At 36.0% G+C, this 19,491-nt stretch overlaps 1 protein-coding gene across 1 annotated transcript in view; it reads right to left on the bottom strand.

Moving 5' to 3' along the window:
* Positions 1-269: 269 nt before the first annotated feature.
* COL6A5 (collagen type VI alpha 5 chain) overlaps positions 270-19,491 on the bottom strand; it is a 111,592-nt gene continuing 92,370 nt past the window's right edge. The window contains exons 38-39 of the mRNA XM_007166984.2: positions 1,721-2,410; positions 270-370 (exon numbers count right to left, since the gene is read on the bottom strand). Coding sequence (XP_007167046.2) covers positions 270-370; positions 1,721-2,410 — 791 coding nt within the window. The remainder of the gene's footprint in view (positions 371-1,720; positions 2,411-19,491) is intronic.

The raw sequence follows: 19,491 nt of genomic DNA, 5'->3' as shown, positions 1-19,491 counted from the left end.
ATAAGGCATTAATAGGGGTCTCTTTTTTCATAAAAGCTACAAAATTGGAAACATGGTTCTTTCAAATATGGATCATATTCTATGTACTATTAACACCAGATCGGTGGTGTTGTCACAAATCAGGAACATTTAAAGCACCCCCCGCCCCACACACCCACACACCCCACAACGAAACTTGCATCCTGAAAACTAAAATGCCATTTCTTTCAAATTATTTTCTTAAGGACGGTTTCCAGTGGTAGTATTACCCAAATTGTGAATTTGTCAACTCACAATACAGTGTTTTCTGTGCCACCATTCTCTGGGTTGGGAGAGGTGATGTTAACACATTTGGGTCTCATATCTGCAGGGGGATATTTGTTGATGGCACCTGGAGAGAGAGTGGGTGGTTAGTCTAAATTTTATTCTTCCATATTCTATCACCCAAAGTCAGTTCATCTTTTCCTGTGGTTGGAGGTGTTTCCAAGAGTAAGTTAATTTTATAAGGGACTCAGGAAAGTATGCACCTTCTGACTTTGCAATACCTTGTTGGCAAAGTCAGTGAGATATAGCAGTGATTGAGTCAAAAATTCTCATGCTCTGTGTGTCACAGGCTTGCAATATAATTCAAGGATATCTCTTAATCCCTTATAATATCCGGTTCTCTCGCTCTAAAAGGAAGATGTTTCTAGAAGACAGTATTACTATTGAAATTGTCTGCCCTATTTATCTTGAGGTTGGAAGAAGGCATCATTTTTTTTTTTTGCAAGTGACAAGCTTGCCACTAAATATAAATTCTGAGTGCCAAGATGCTGAGGGTTCCATGAGCCCTGGGCTTTATGAGTGCCAGAAAATCTTCATCTCTCTGATTCCCCATTAAACTTGCAGGAGCTACAGACAACCATTCAGGGTGGCCTCTGTCACACTCCTAATTCCCGGCACAGGCCCGGACTTGCTTGATGCTACAAGCTCTTAGGTTTGCTACTATAATCATGCCTGGAATTACAGCTCATGGACAGAGACTGGGCAGTCTCTCTCAAATGCCTACTGTGAAAAGACCCCCTTAAACCCCTTGCCTGGCTGTGCCTGAGACAGCTGTCTGAGACAGAGGCTCTAGAAGAGATTTGTCCCCATGGCTCTTAAGAATTCAAGTCAGAAGCAAAGTTGATTTACAGTGACAAGATGAAACAGAAGTCCTTGGAGTAGGTGGAGGGTGGTGGGAGTGGGGTATTATTCATTACAGTGATACCACTGTAATCGTTTATTAAAGCTTTAGTAATTGATGTACAGTTTAATGGATTAGAGCACAGCCCTGGGGTCAGAATGCATAGGATTGAGTCTAGAATTTGCCAACTATTAACTGTCAGCTTTTGAGCAATTGATTTAATGTCTGTGAACCTCAGTTTTCTCACTTGTAAAATGGGGATAATTCTACTTTCCTTAGAGGGCTGTCCTGAGGATTAAATGATACAATCCTTTAAAAAAGTTGGCACATAGTAAACACAGATTAGGGTTAAAAGACACTTTTCACTTTCTGGCAAAGACCCTGACAGTGGGACAGCAGAGCTCAAGGTCACTAGGACCTGGGATTTTCTCTGTGGTTTTCTCATTGCCTCCTACTCACACCTAGACTCCACCACTCTTGACTGAAGTGAGAATCATGTTACTAAGTCAACTGGTGGATTGTACAAAGAGGTATCTATTGGAAAAGCAACAGAAGAGAAAAACTTAAATGACTTACGTCTGATTGAATGAACAAATGGCTTGACATATTTGACGATATAGTTCAAATCTGGCTTGTGGGTTCGGCCAAGCTGGACTAAGTGATGATCCAGTGGGTGGCTGGCTAATTCTTCTAATTCCTTGTCATTGTGTAGAGGACCAAAGGAAAACACAAATATGGAGTAGCCCTGACACTTGGCTCTCAGAGATACATTTCTTAAGACTCCCCTGTCTAAAGGATTGGTTTCACCAGCAGATATAACAAAGATAACTTTGTTTTTCCTCAGGTTGGGGATTCCTACAAAGACATTGTCAATTGTCCACTGTAAGGCATGGCCAATAAAAACATCTCCATTAAGCTGCTGAAGGGAGTCTTGGAGATGATGTTTCATTTGATGTATACTGTTATAAGTAACCAAATCAAATTCTAGGTAGATGGGGCATTCTTCTGTGTTGGGCATATAGCCTGGAGGAGAGTAGGTCAGGACTGCCACTCTGTCTCCCAAGGTGGAGGTCAGTGGATCTGGGGCCAGGTGAAAGTAATCAAGCACTGAGGTTATAAAAGCTTTCACTTCCTTAAACTCATCATTTCCTATTCTTTGGGAAGCATCTATGAGAAAAGCCACATCCATGTAATATTCTTGAAGAGAGGCATCTCTAAGTTCATAAGTAGGACCTGGTTCTTCTTTTCTGCCACTGTTTTCCTGTCCTGCAACAGAATAACTCAAGTCACTATTTTTAGTAGAAGGAAAACCTTGAAACTCCTAACCAAGAATGGCAATACACAGCATGAGGTGTTGTCATACTTCATTCCCACACCCATGGTGTACGTTACTAATCAATATCAGTACTTGTTCCCAGATGCATTCTCTAAGTACATCTCTACACAGTGTGTGGAGAGCCATTACCACTTGACAGGTATTGTCACATGTGAAGAAACCTATTTGCTACCCCATCTCTGATCTTTGTCAAAGGATTGATGGATCCTCCAGCTATTTTCGTATGCAAGGTGAAAAACATACAGTGATTTTTAGTGCATGCCACATGGTTACAAAATTTGGAGTACATACTGCATGAGATTTCATTATACGTAATGACCCCAAGAGAAAAGTAAATATGTCAAAGTCACATTTATTGATGACATCTTTATATACATGCTTAAAATATGCACCATAATATGATGTCATGAGAAGAAGTATAAATGCTGACTTTAGAATCCAAATTCTGTGTAAGACATGACATACTCTAAGACCTTGGTACTCAAAGTACCAGTCCGCAAACAGCTTATTGGCCCATGACAAGATAAGAAGTTTGCACCATGATATAAGTCAACTACATCACTAAGCACACAAATTATTTCATCTGATTTTATTTTATTTATTTATTTTTTGTATCAAGACCTTCTCAAGGAAGGAAACAGTGCTCCAGTTACACTCTGATGCTAACTTCTTATCTTGTTGAAGGCCAGCACTTCAAGTGGCTCTGCTCTAAAGGGTCATGAAACCATGTCTACAATCATGGGGACGATGGCTGGTTGGTGAGGTCACAACAGGAAATGTCAGCTCAGAAAGACAGGAGGACGTGGTCAATATTCTTTTTTTTTCTATGAAAGAAGTATGTTTGTGAACCTAATCAAGCAAGAAGTAGATTCCTAACTGGCAAAAACTTATTACCGTCCAATTGTGCTTGGCCCATTATTCATGCTTTGCATCTATTACTTTATTTAATCCTCACAGCAACCACCCTCACAAATGAATTGATTAACCTGTATAAATGCCACAAAAGTTTAATATTGAAATAGAATGCAGAAAAACAACACCAGGGATAATGTTATTAACAAGACAAATACTATCAGATGACTTCTGAATGCTCAATGATCTCTGCATTCCTGGGGTCAACTCCACATTATCTTTTTTTATCTATTGTAGGATTTTTTTTCTGACAAATAAAATTTGTATATATTTAAAGTGTACAACGTTCATCAAAAAGTATACAAATAAGAAATGCTAGAGAGGGTGTGGAGAAAAAGGAACCCTCCTACATTGTCGGTGGGAATGTAAATGGGTGCAGCCATTATGGAGAACAGTATGGAGGTTCTTTAAAAAACTAAACATAGAACTACCATATGATCCAGTGATCCTACTCCTGGGCATATATCTGGAGAAAACTATAATTCGAAAGGATACATGCACCCCAATGTTCATAGCAGCACTATTTACAATAACCAAGACATGGAAGCAACCTAAGTGTCCATTGACAGATGAATGGATAGAGAAGATATGGTATATATACACAATAGAACAGTACTCAGCCATAAAAAAGAATAAAATAATGCCACTTGCAGCAACATGGATGGATCTAGAGATGATCATACTTAGTGAAGTAAGTCAGACAGAGAAAGACAAACATCATATAATATTGCTTATATGTGGAATCTAAAAAAATGATACAAATGAACTTATTTACAAAAACAGAAGTAGACTCACAGACACAGAAAAGAAACTTATGGTTACCAAAGGGGAAAGAGAGGGGCGAGGGATAAATTAGGAGTTTAGGATTAACATATACACACTACTATATGTAAAATAGATAATCAACAAGGGCCTACTGTATAGCACAGGGAACTATACTCAATATCTTGTAATAACCTATACTAGAAAAGGATTTTTAAAAGAATATATAGATACACATATATATGTATGTATAACTGAATTACTTTGCTGTACACCTGAAGCTAACACAACATTGTGAATCAACTATATTTCAATAAAAAATTTTAAAAATTGAATAAAAAAATTAATAATAAAGTGTACAATGTTTTAATATAAATACACCTTGTATAATGATTGCCACATCAAGCTAATATGGTTGCATTTGATTTGCTAACATTTTGTTTAGAATTTTTGCACCTATGTTCACGAGGAATGTTGGTCTGTAGTTTCCTTTACTTGTAATGTCTTTGTCTGGTTTTGGCCTCAAAGAATGAGTTTGTAAGCATTCCTTCCTATTTAATATTCTGGAAGAGTTTATGTAGAATTGATATTATTTCTTCCTTAAATGTTTTGTTGAAGTCACCAGTGAAGTCATCTGGGCTTGGAGTTTTCTTTATGGAAAGTTTTGAACTACACATTCAATTTCTTTAATAGATTTAGGAATATTTAGGTTACTTTTCCTTGAGTGAGGCTTGGTAATTCGTGCATTGCAACTAATTTGCCTATTTCACCTAAAATCTCTAACTTATAGGCAAAAACTGCTTATAATATTCCCTGATTATCCTTTTAATATCTGTAGAATATTTCTCCTCTCTCATTCCTGATATTGGTAATTTGTGTAATTTCTTTTTTACTGGTGAGTTTGACTATGGGTTTATCAATTTAGTTGATCTTATCAAAAAACCACTTTTGGTTTTATTGATTTTCTCTTTTCTATTTCATTGAGTTCTGCTTTAATTTTATTACTTCCTTTCTTCTCCTTACCTTAGGTTTAACTTGTTCTTCTTTTTCTAATTTCTTAAGATGAAAGTTGAGGTCATTGATTTGAAAACTTTCTTCTTTACCAGTATAGGCATTTAATGCTATGAATGACATCCTAAGTACTGCTTTAGTGGAATCTCACAAATTCTAGTATATTGTGATTTTATTTTCATCTATTTCAAAATACTTGCTAATTTTGCCTTTGCTTTTTTCTTTGACCATGGATTATTTAGAAGTGCTTTATTTAGTTTCCAAATACTTGGGGATTTTTCAAAGATCTTCCTACTATTGATTTCAACTTAATTCTGTTTTGGTCAGAGAATATACTTGGAATGATTTGAAACCTTTCCAATTTTGAGAATTGTTTTATGGTCTACAGTATGGTCTGTCTTGGTAAATGTTTCACATGTACTTGAAAAGAATGTGTATTTGCTATTTTGTGTGCAGTGTTCTATTAATATCAATTAGGTCAAATTAACTGATACTGTTGTTCAGGCCTACGATATTCCTGCTGATTTTCTGTCTATTCTTTTGTCAGTTATTGAGAGAGGTATTGAAACCCACAGGATCTTTTCATTTTTTTTTTTAAAGTCTTTATTCTCCTTGAGTTTTATTTGGATAATTTCTATGGCTACATCTTCAAGGTCACTAGTCTTTTCTTTTATCAAATCTAATTTCCCATTAATCCCATCCAGTGTATTGTTCATGCTAGGCACTGCAGCTTTCATCTCTACAAATTCTATTTAATTTTTTTTTTTTTACATTTTCCATGTCTCTGCTTAACTTTTTAACATATGGAGTATAGTTACAATAACTGTTTTAATTCCTTTGTTAATTCTAACATCTTTGTCAGTTCTGATTTGGTTTTGAGTGATTGTACTTTTGATGATGGGTTCTTTCTGCTTTTTATGCCAGACATTATGAAATTTGCCTTGTTGGATATGGGATAGTTTTATATTCTTATAAATATCCATATGATTTGTTTTGGGAGACAAGTTACATGAAAATGGTTTGATCTTTTTGGGTCTTGCTGTTATGATTTGTTAGGTATGTGCAGAGTGGTACTTAATTTAAGGCTATTTATTCCCCACTACTGAAGCAAGACCTTCCTGAATTTTCTTCCCAGTACTCTATGAATTATGAGTTCTTCCAGTCTCGCTGGTGGTAACAGGCACTATCCCTGGCCCTGTGAGCAATGAGCATTATCCTCTAATTCTTTCAGAAGAATGTTCCCCCATGCTCAGGTCATTTCCTCACATGCTCATGCTATCAGCACTCTGATGAATAATGAAGGGGCATCCTCTGTAGAGCTCTGGGTTTCTCTCTCTGCACAGCTCTCTCCTCTCTGGTGTTCTATCCTGTGAACTCTTACCACCTTGTTCTCCCTGAACTCTCAGCTCTGTTTCCTCATCTCAAGGAGTATACTGGGTTCCACCTGAATTCCCCTTCCTGAACCATGGCCTGGAAACTCTCTCTTAGCAGTAAGGTGGAGAAATCATAGGGTTCATCTCATTGGTTTCTCATCTCTCAGGGATCACTTTTATTTCTTGAAGTCCAGTGTCCTGACAATTGTTGTTTCATTTCATATATATATATATATATATATATATATATATATTCTTTTTGTTATTTCAATTGGTAGGTAAATCCAGTTCCTATTACTTCACCTTGGGCATTTCTAACAGATGAGAACTAACCATCTTGTTTGAGATATTCCTATATTCTCTCCCTTCTTACAAAGGACTAAGAACTGGTCATTAATGTACCAGACTTTTCCTTTATCAATACATTCATAGTCATTGAACAGGATTTTACATTTCATGAGCTGTCTGAAATCTATGGACCTCCAATCCTCCACCAAGAACCTAGTTTCAAATTCTTAGAATTTTTGATCAATATCAAGATTCTTAATTACTAAATATAAAACTGGAAGTGCAGACAAAAGCATAAATATATTTGTCTATGCAATGGATGCAATGTAATATACTTTAGCTCTAAAACACTGCCAAAACCTCTTCTAGAGTTCTTGGCAATAGTGTATCAGGATGTGTGAAGATTAGTTAAATGGACATTTCTTTCCTTTTGAGTTTACAATCCTGGAATTTACTAATCATTACCTGCTCTGCCACCAGGATCTCCATTTTGGCTTTTTAAAAAAGGCCAATCAACACACTTTGTTAAAACATAAGGAAAATTATTTCATAAAAGTTCTGGTAGAAGAGGAAGGGGTAGAAATGAAAAAGGAGAAATTACAACTGGTATCACAGAGATACAAAACATCATGAGATACTACAATCAATAGTTACATGTCATACATACTACTATATATAAAATAGATAACTAATAAAGACTTACTATATCACACAGGGAACTCTACTCAATACTCTGTAATGACCTATATGGAAAAAGAATCTAAAAAAAGAGTGGATATATGTATATGTATAACTGATTCACTTTGCTGTACAGCAGAAAGTAACACAACATCATAAATCAACTATACTCCAATAAAAATTAAAGAAAAAAAAACCAGTTACATGTCAACAAATTAGACAACCTAGAAGAAATGGATAAATTCCTAGAAACATACAATCTTCCAAGACTGAATCAGGAAAATATACACAGTCTGAACAGAGTGGCCACTAGTATTAAAATTGAATTAGTAATCAAAAAGCTCCCAGCAAACAAATGTCCAGAACTGATCAGCTTCATGGGGGAATTCTACCAAACATACAACAAAGTGCTAATACCTATTCTTCTCAAACTATTCCAAAAAATTGAAGAGGAGGGAACACTCCCAAATTCATTGCAGGAGGCCAAAATTACCCTGATACCAAAACCAGAAAAAGACACTACAAAAAAAAGAAAATTACTGGCCAATATCTCTGATGAATATAGATGCAAAAATCCTCAACAGAATAGTAGCAAACCTAATTCAACAATATATAAAAAGGATCATACACCATGATCAAGTGGGATTTATGCCAGGGACGCAACAATGGCTCAATATTCACAAATCAATCAGTGTGATACACCACATTAACAAAAGGAAGGACAAAAATCACATGATCACCTCAATAGATGCAAAAAGCATTTGACAAAATTCAACATACACTCATGATAAAAACTTTATAGCACAGGGAACTATACTCAATATTTTGTAATAACCTATATGGGAAAAGAATCTGAAAAAATCTATATATATGTATACAACACGCACACACACATAAGTGAATCAGTTTGATCTACACCTGTAAATAACACAACATTGTAAATCAACTATACTTCAATTTAAAAAAATAAATTAAAAGCAAACAAAACAAAACAAAGCAAAAACTGTGGATATGCAGGAAACATATCTTAACATAATAGAGGTCATTTATGACAAGCCCACAGCTAACATCATATGCAATGATGAAAAGCTGAAAGGTTTTACTCTAAATTCAGGAACAAGACAAGGATATCCACTCTTGCCACTTCTATTTAACATAGTATTGGAAATCCTAGTGACAGTAATCAGACAAGAAAAAGAAATAAAAGGCATCCAAATTGGAAGGGAAGAAGTAAAATTGTCACAGTTTGTAGATGACACTACACTATATATGGAAAACTCTAAAGTCTCCACCAAAAAACCATTAGAACTAATAAATGAATTCAGTAAAGTTGCATGATACAAGATTAATATACAGAAATCTGTTGCTTTTCTATACACTAATAATGAACTCTCAGAAAGAGAAAGCAGGAAAACAATCCTGTTTAAAATCACATCAAAAAGAATAAAATACCTAGGAATAAACTTAACCATGGAGGTGAAAGACCTATACCTTGAAAACTATAAAACATTGATGAATGAAGGAAATTAAAGGTGATACAAATAAATGGAAAGATAGCCTGTGTTTGTAGATTAGAAGAATTAATATTGTTAAAATGTCCACACTATCCAAAGCAATCTATGGATTTAATGCAATCTCTACCAAAATATCTATGACATTTTTCACAAAACTAGAACAAATAATCCTAAAATTCATGTGAAACCACAAAAGATCCTGAATAACCAAAGCAATATTGAGAAAAAAGGACAAAGCTGGAGATACCACCATCCCAGACTTCAGACTATACTACAAAGCTACAATAATCAAAACAGCAAGGTACTGGCACAAAAACAGACACATAGATCAATGGAACAGAATAGAGAGCCCAGAAATAAGCCCACACACTTATGGTTAATTAGTCTACAACAAAGGAGGCAAGAATATACAATGGAGAAAAGAGCCTCTTCAATAAGTGGTACTGGGAAAACTGGACAGCTACATGTAAAACAATGAAATTAGAAAATTTCCTCATACCATATACTAAAATAAGCTCAAAATGGATTAAACACTTCAATATAAGACCAGAAACCACAAAATTCCTACAAGAGAACATAGGCAAAACACTCTTTGACATAAATTGTAGCAATAATTTTTTGATCTGGCTCCTAAGGCAAAGAAAAAAGAAAGCAAAAATAAAGAAATGGGACCTAATGAAACTTAAAAGCTTTTGCACCACAAAGGAAGCCATCGACAAAACAAAAATACAACTTACTGAATGGGAGAAAATATTTGCAAATGATATGACTGATAAGGGGTTAATATTCAACATATATAAAGGGCTCGTAGAACTTGATATCAAAAAAACAACCCAATCAAAAAAAGAGCAGAAGACCTGAAGAGACCTTTTTTACAAAGAAGACATACAGATGGCCAACAGGCACATGTAAAGATGATCAACATTGCTAATCATCAGAGAAATACAGATCAAAACCACAGTGAGATATCACTTCACACCTGTCATAATAGCCATCATCAAAGAGTCACAAATAACAAATGCTGGTGAGGATGTGAAGAAAAGAGAACCCTCCTACACTGTTGGTGGGAATGTAAATTGGTGCAGCCACTATGGAAAATGGTATGGAGGTTCCACACACACAAAAACTAGAAACAGAACTACCATATGATCCAGCAATCCCACTCCTGGGTATGTATCTGAGGAAAGTGAAGACACTAATTTGAAAAGATACATGCACCCCAATGTTCATAGCAGCATTATTTACAATAGCCAAGATATGGAAGCAACTTAAGTGTCCACCATCTGATGAATGGATAAAGAAGACATTACATATATATATATATATATATATATATATATATACATATACATACACACACACACATGAAATATTAATCATAAAAAAAAATGAAATTTTGCCATTTGCAACAACATAGATGGACCTGGAGGATACCATGCTTAGTGAAATAAGTCATACAAAGACAAATATTGTATGTTTCTACTTTTATGTGGAATCTAAAAAATAAAACAAATAAATGAATGTAATGAAACAAACTCACAGATACAGAGAACAAACCAGTGGTTACCAGTGAAGAGAGGGAAGGGGGAAGGGGCAAGATAGAGGTAGGGGATTAAGAGGTACAAACTACTATGTATAAAGTAAATAAGCTACAAGGATATATTGTACAGCACAGGGAATATAGCAACTATTTTATAATAACTTTAAATGAAATATAATCTATAAAAATATTGAACCACTATGTTGTACAACTGAAACTAATATAATATTGTAAATAAACTATAGTTCATTAAAATAAGAGGAAGGGTTGACTTATCATGTTAGTAAAATATTTTTTCATACATTGCCCACACCAGAAATAGTACTCTTTTTTTCCCGTTTTCTCTTTATAAATGAGCAAAATCTCAATCCTTTTCCAAAGTACCCAGCAGAACTATTTTCTAAAGAGGTATATTTTACCTCTAAAATCTCTAAAAATAGGTTTTCTACCTATTACAGGATTAGCATGAGAATCAAAGAAGTTAAATGCTGAACTTTAAAATTTAGTCAAACACTAAATAATCACCTATGATTATTCTGCTTTGAGTCTAAATTATCTTATTAGGAAAGATTGGGCCTTTAAAAACATTTTCCTTCAAGAAAATCTGGCAGAAGTGTGGATAAAGGTTACCCACAGCTCAGAGCAATGTTGTGTATTTTCTGGAAATGTCATGCCAAATTCTTATCTCTAACTCTGTGGAAGAATTTCCTCAGAATGGCAGAGGAGGAAGGGTTTGCTCACTTGTTATGGCTTGAAAGGAATGAGGGATGCAGCTGGATTTCCAGGGAAGTGCCCCCAGGGATTAGCCTAATTTCGGCTGAGATTTAAGCCACAGGGCCAGGTGTACTCCAGTAACTTTTGGGAGAAGCGGAGGTGGAAAGGGAATTGAGGGAGATTGAGCCATCTGGACTGGGATTGCATATGCTGTGGAGCTATGGTATTTGTGAGAAATCTCAAGATATGCATGAGTTATCTTGTGGTCTGCCTTGGAATTTGTACAGGGGCCAAAATTAGCCATGTGTTCTCTATAGGCAAGCTATATGGACAATTGTGGCTACTTTATATGTACATTTCTGTCCACAAGGACTGCAGCAGATATTTTTCAAGTTAACCTTTTTTATAAGACTTCCTATGAGTCTGGCAATGCTTTCTTTTTCAATTTTTCCATTTTCTCAGTACTGAATTGAGCATCCAGTATGCTTCAGGTCTTGTGCTCAGCTTCATGCCTATCTCCTCTCATTTAATATTCCACACAGCACTATAAGGATGAAATTATCATTGCACCCATTTTACAGATGAGCAAGCTGAGGCTTGGAGGGGGCAAATGACTTGGTCAAGAAAAGACAGCCTGTAAGTGGTAGAGGCAGGATTTGCACCCAGCTCTGTGTAACACCTTCAGAAGAACTGCTCATCAGATTTGAGTGTGGAACAGACACATTAAGGGATACAGTAGCCACCTTGCCAAAGGCCCAGGACTTGGTTTGAAGAACAAGAGTCTCAGTCAATGCTATTCCTAGTGATTGAAGCTACTAAAGAAAATTTTCTTCCAAAAGTAAGCCGTTAAATAAAATTTGCAGTATTTTCTTCTCTAGGCATTATGGAACAGTGGAACAGTTATGAGCAGAACTTTTGGAGTTTGAGGTCAGTCTATACCATTTGTTAGCTCTGTGATTCTGAGTCTCTCCCATGCCTCTGTTACATTATCTAAAAATTTATAAAATTGTTATAATAAACTATAACCTTATAAGGTTTTTGAGAGAATTAAATAAAAATTTCACAGTGCCTAGCATATCCTAAGCACTCTATAAATATATTTTTTAGAAGGGAAAAAAACAGAGAAAAGTCTCAGATATCTGAAAATCCTACCCATGATACTATATTCTGTAAACCAGAATTTCCAAAAAATGCAAAGTCAGCTGATATTAGTGGAACACAATGGACATGCGTACAAGCTCATTCTGTTGTGTTTATGCATACTTTAACTGCAGAGGAGTTGGAATGACTTACACACCTCTCCATTTCACACTGCTAACCCATACCTGTCTGGTGAGGCCACTGGTCAAGCTCTAGGCTGGGGCACATGTCTCTTATGGTCTCTTATGTGTCTCTGACTGTGTGTCATTGATTTTAGGCCAAAGGGAAATAGAGACATATTTTTCAATCTCTTGTTTTGTTAGATGTGTTCCTCTCTCCACCACTTGCCTGAACAAGTAGGAGTCACTGTCTTAAAATCAACTTCATCATTTTCCCCGAAGACAGAAAAAATATCTTTCTTGGCCTAGACTTTTCTAGGTGACATTTGGTCCAAACGACTCACCCTTGCCATCTATGTCACACTCTGAAACAACAATCTACAGAAAGGTACCAGCACACTGAGAAAAGTCATGCATGCCTTAGGAGTTATTTATACCCAGACCACATGAATCTTTGTTTTTTTAAAATTTTTATTGAAATGTAGTTGACTTACAGTGTTGTGTTAATTTCAGGTATACAGCAAAGTGATTCAGTTATACATATATATATATATATATATATATATATATATATATATATATATTCTTTTTTAGATTCTTTTCCATTATAGGTTATTACAAGATATTGAGTGTAGTTTCTTGTACTATACAGAAGGTCCTTGATGTATATCTATTTTATATATAGCAGTGTGTATATTTTAATCACGAACTCCCAATTTATCCCTCCCACTTTGGTAACCATAAGTTTGTTGTCTATGTCTGTGAATCTGTTTCTGTTTCATAAATAATATCATTTGTGTTGTATTTTAGAGTCTATATATAAGTGATATCATATAATATTTGTCTTTCTCAGTCTGACTTATTTCACTTAGTATGATAATCTCTAGGTCCATCCATGTTGCTGCAAATGGCATTATTTCATTATTTTTTATGGCTGAGTAATATTCCATTGTACAAAAAGAATAAAATGCCTAGGAATAAAGCTACCTAAGGAAACAAAAGCCCTGTATGCAGAAAACTATGACACTGATGAAAGAAATTAAAGATGATACAAACAGATGGAGAGCTATACCATGTTCTTGGATTGGAAGAATCAACATTGTGAAAATGACTATACTACCAAAAGCAATCTACAGATTCAGTGCAATCCCTATCCAATTACCAATGGCATTTTTCACAGAACTAGAACAAAAATTTTCACAATTTCTATGGAAACACAAAAGACCCCAAATATCCAAAGCAATCTTGAGAAAGAAAAACGGAGCTAGACAAATCAGGCTCCCTGACTTCCTATACTACAAAGCTACAGTAATCAAGACTGGCACAGAAACAGAAATATAGATCAATGGAACAGGACAGAAAGCCCAGAGATAAACCCATGCACATATGGTCACCTTATTTTTGATAAAGGAGGCAAGAATATACAATGGAGAAAAGACAGTCTCTTCAATAAGTGGTGCTGGGAAAACTGGATAGCTACATGTAAAAGAATGAAATTAGAACACTCCATAACACTATACACAAAAATAAACTCAAAATGGATTAAAGACCTAAATGTAAGGCCAGACAATATAAAACTCTTAGAGGAAAATATAGGCAGAACACTCTATGACATAAATCACTGCAAGATGCTTTTTGACCCACCTCCTAGAGAAATGGAAATAAAAACAAAAATAAACAAATGGGACCTAATGAAACTTAAAAGCTGTTGCACAGCAAAGGAAACTATAAACAAGACGAAAATACAACCTTCAGAATGGGAGAAAATATTTGCAAATGAAGCAACTGACAAAGGATTAATCTCCAAAATCTATAAGCAGCTCATGCAGCTCAATATCAGAAAAACAAACAACCCAATTCAAAAATGGGTGGAAAACCTAAATAGACATTTCTCCAAAGAAGACATATAGATGGCTAACAGGCACATGAAAAGATGCTCAACATCACTAATCACTAGAGAAATGCAAATCAAAACCACAATGAGGTATCACCTCACACTGGACAGAATGGCCATCATCAAAAAATCTAGAAACAATAAGTGCTGGAGAGGGTGTGGAGAAAAGGGAACCCTCTTGCACTGTTGGTGGGAATGTAAATTGAGACAGCCAGTATGGAGAACAGTATGGAGGTTCCTCAAGAAACTAAAAATAGAACTACCATATGACCCAGCAATCCCCCTACTGGGCATATACCCTGAGAAAACCATAATTCAAAAAGACATGTACCACAATGTTCATTGCAGCACTAGTTACAATAGGCAGGACATGGAAGCAACCTAAGTGTCCATCAACAGATGAATGGATAAAGAAGATGTGGCACATATATACAATGGAATATTACTCAGCCATAAAAAGAAACGAAATTGAGTTATTTGTAGCGAGGTGGATGGACCTAGAGTCTTTCATACAGAGTGAAGTAAGTCAGAAAGAGAAAAATAAATACCGTATGCTAACACATATATATGGAATCTTAAAAAAAAGAAAAGAAGAAAAATTGGTCATGAAGAACCTAGGGGCAAGATGGGAATAGAGATGCAGACCTACTAGAGAATGGACCTGAGGACATGGGGAGGGGAAGGGTAAGCTGGGACAAAGTGAGAGAGTGGTAGTGTATATATGGACATATGTACACTACCAAATGTAAAATATATAGCTAGTGGGAAGCAGTCACACAGCACAGGGAGATCAGCTTGGTGCTTTGTGACCACCTAGAGGGGCGGGATAGGGAGGGTGGGAGGGAGAGAGATACAAGAGGGAAGAGATATGGGAACATATGTATATGTATAACTGATTCACTTTGTTATAAATCAGAAACTAACACAGCATTGTAAAGCAATTATACTCCAATAAAAACGTTAAAAAAAAGAAGATGTGGCACATATATACAATGGAATATTACTGAGTCATGAAAAGAAATGAAATTGCATAATTTGTAATGAGGTGGATGGACCTTGAGTCTGTCATAGACAGTGAAGTAAGTCAGAAAGAGAAAAACAAATACCATATGCTAACATATATATATGGAATCTAAAAAAAAAAAAATGGTTCTGCTGAACCGACATGCAGGGCAGGAATAAAGATGCAGACACAGAGAATGGACTTGAGGACACAGGGAGGGCGAAGGGTAAGCTGGGACGAAGTGAGAGAGTGGCATGGACATATATACACTACCAAATATAAAATAGATAGCTAGTGGGAAGTAGTTGCATAGCACAGGGAGATCAGCATGGTGCTTTGTGACCACCTACAAGGGTGGGATGGGGTGTGAGATAGGGAGGGTGGGAGAGAGATGAAAGAGGGAGGGGATATGGGTTTATAAGTATCTGTATAGCTGATTCACTTTGTTATACAGCAGAAACTAACACAACATTTTAAGGCAATTATACTCCAATAATGATGCTAAAAAAGAATTAATAAATATTTATGGCTTTATTCATGTATGGTTTATAAAAAAGCATGAAAGAAAAATAATTAAATTAAAATTTAAAAATTGAATTGTACCACCAAAATTGTTTTAAAAAAAGCTCTCCCATTGATGACATGATGATCGTGAAATTTGGCAGCTGGATATATTCCGTCATTTGAAAATGCAAACAATGCCCTTGCCAGACAACACAGACTACATTGTTAAGTTAACGTTTTTGTGGAAATGGGCATGGATTTGAATCCTGGCTGTGCCACTTACAAGCTGTGTGCTGTTGCTTGAGGATCTTAACCTTTGCATCAGTGTCCTCATCTGTAATATGTAATAGTCATTATAATAATAATAATAGATTTTCAGGGTAAGAATTAAGTTAAATCATGTATATAAAGTGCCCGGCGCATAGTTGCACTAAATAAGTGGTAGCTTCTGTCATTACTATTATTTCTCATGCATTGTTTGATCATCAAGTGAGACAGTGAATACAATGCTGAAATGAATACTGGCCCCCAAAGCATTCCATCTGCACTTTTTATTAAACTGAATACTTTCTTACTTGTATTAGGCTTTTTTTTTTTTTTTTTTTTTTTTACTCAGAGTATACTTTGATTATCAGACTACAAGCTCCTTGAAGATAGGGCCTCTGTCTGATCTTTTTTTTTTTTTAAATCTCTCTAACCCCCCAAAAGACTAGCATGGGGCTTAATTCAGAACAGGAGTCAAATACATATTTGCTGCATGGGTATTCATGGGAAAATCCATGTAAATGCTTGGCAGAGTCCTTTCCTATAGGAAGCCCTCAATGAGGGCTGCCACTACTTTGTCGATCGCCACCACCACCGTCACCCAATTATCACTTCAACTATCTACGTTTTATTCCATTAGCAAAGAGTCCCCATGAAAACAAGTGTTGCTAACACTATAGAACATTGCTTTAGTAATTGCAACAAATGATTGCATGAGACCTACAGAAGCAGTCTCTATGAAGTCAAATCATCCACATCCCCTGAACTCGCAGTTCACATTAGCTCTGCCGCATGCAAAATCTTCAAGGAAGACACCCAAAATATAATAACTATACAATAAATTCTCAAGCAAAAGTGAATGTCACAACCTCAGTCCACAGCTTAAAATGAACAGGAGACTCAGTTTATCCCCCAAAGAGCAACCAGATGATTGAGATTTCCTAAAACGTTCATGAAACATGTCATTACAATTCAAACATGATCCTAATTCTATCACTGACTTCTTTAGCATGTGTACAGATATGAAAGTAGGACATTCAGCTTGGGGACTGCTCCATTGGGTGACTCAGAAGCCAGTTCTGTTGCATTTAATTCCAGTACAGATTTAAATGTAGCAGAAGATATATGTCTTCAAGTTCAACACATGACAGAAAAAATTGGAAGCAAGCTAAGTGTTCAACAGCAGATAAATAGTTAAATACATTCATTCATTGAAAGTAACTTTATGAGAACACAGAAAAATCAGTATGAAGCTTGCAGCAATATGTAAAATGTATAACATATGTGAAAAGCAGGATATGAAATTGAATAAAACTATGTAAACCTATATGCCTATGGAAAAACCAAAAACTGCACTCCACACCACAAATAGCTCAGTCTGCTAAATTGTGTGACTTGTGACTCTGTATTACAATTTTATATGGTATGATAGTACTTCTACAATTTTTTAAAAATTAGCAGAATCCTGAGGGTGTACTGGGAAACAGTGGACAGGGTGTAGAAATCTTGAGTCCCTATACTGAATGTTTTAGTTCCCTGATCTTGGGGACTTGAAGTTTCTTCTAAAACAGGGTTTCTTTCACTATTGACAGTCTGACTGGATAATTCTTTGTTGTGAGAGGATGTCCTGTGTGCATTGTAGGATGTTTAGCAGCATCTGTGGCCTCTACCCACTAGATGCCAGTAGCACCCTCCAGTTATGACAACTAAAAATATCTCCAGACATTGCAATATGTCTCCTAGGGTAGAGCAGGGTGGAATCATCCCCAGGTGAATTTGCAAGAGCTAATCACTAAATACCTTTCCAGCTCTAATACCTTATGATTGATTCAAAATCAAAAGATACATTGGCTTTAAAAAAAAAAAACCTGATTGTAGATCACGATCAAAGTTAGCAAAATAAGAATGTAAAACAAAATCCATGCAAATTCCCTTAAGCACAACTCCAGCCTAGTTTGAAGAGGGAAGTGTTGCCTCTTATTTCTTAATAAAATTCATTGAAAAGAACGTCAGCTGAAATTATCCTAAGGCCAAGGAGTGCTTAAAGCTATGAGTGTGCCCTAGGTTGAGTTTGGGTTGGTATTTAACATTCATTAAAAATTATCCTGTCCCTCTTTAATCTTGACAATAGACTAACTGTATCTTAAGTATTAGTTAACACAGCATCTTTGAGAAAGTGCTAGGCTCACCATTGGGTCAACAGTTGCAATTTAATTAGAATTAAACCACCCATTTTTCATTACATAATTCCAAAGAACTATGTGTATTCCATTGGTGAGTAATTAAGAGCAACTGAATTTTCCAAGGAATTTTTATATTGTGGATGCCGTGGTCAAAATGCATAATAGTATCTCTAGATAACCCCTACATATTTGGATCTTAAAATGTCTTGTTAGATAGATGTTGGATGAATAGATGGGTGGATGAATGTTCAGTGTTCTTGGATGAGTAAAATAAAATTATAATCCAGTTTACCTGGATCCCTTTGACAATAGGAATTCTTCTGTTCTGTGACACTAGTTACTCAATTGCTGTTAGCTGAGAACACAGAGCAAATCTGAAAGCACACCAAAGTGGTAGCATGCACAGTAGTTCTTAAACTTCAGCCTGGATCAGATTTTTCACTTGTTAAAAATCAGATGGCTGAGTCCCACCTCCAGTTTCTGCTTCAGTAGGTCCAGGATCAGTGCATTTCTAACGAGTTCCCAGGTAATGCTGATGTGGCTGGTTTACGGACACATTTTTTGAGAATCACCAGGATAGTGCATCTGAAAAATGAGGACCTACAAAAATCACCCGTGGTGGTTTTAAAGCTTGTGGCTTTTTCCTGGCCACTCACACCCCTAAATATGAAGCAGTAGTACTGAGAAGGGCTTAGGAATCTATGCTTGTGAAGGGCTTCCAGGTGATCCTGATACAAATTGTCTTTGAGCTGCTATAAGGAGTGGAGAGGGCCAGGAAAGGTGATGGAATTAAGGATGAACTTGGAAACTGGAGTAGGGAGGGAGAAGCAAGGGAGAGGCCTAGGTAGAGAGACAGTGGTTGTGTTTCTTGTGAAAGAGAGTGATACACAACTCATTGCCAGCCCACAGTACTCTGGGAACTCTAAAAGTTTCTTAAATGGTTAAGGTTCTTGACTTCCCCAGGACTCTCCGTTCAAGGGCACAAAAATCAGCCCTTGGCCATAAGAATCACATTATAAATGAGTAATAAGCATAGCATGTGGAAGTTCTTACAGAAGTTATCAATCTTTTTATTTGTGCAATATATCTGGAATGTATCAAAGCTCATCTCT

This window comes from Balaenoptera acutorostrata, chromosome 4, assembly GCF_949987535.1.
Source record: "Balaenoptera acutorostrata chromosome 4, mBalAcu1.1, whole genome shotgun sequence".
Classification (NCBI taxonomy): domain Eukaryota; kingdom Metazoa; phylum Chordata; class Mammalia; order Artiodactyla; family Balaenopteridae; genus Balaenoptera; species Balaenoptera acutorostrata.
The sequence above is the reverse complement of the archived record's forward strand: the minus strand, read 5'-3'. Positions and strand labels throughout refer to the sequence as shown.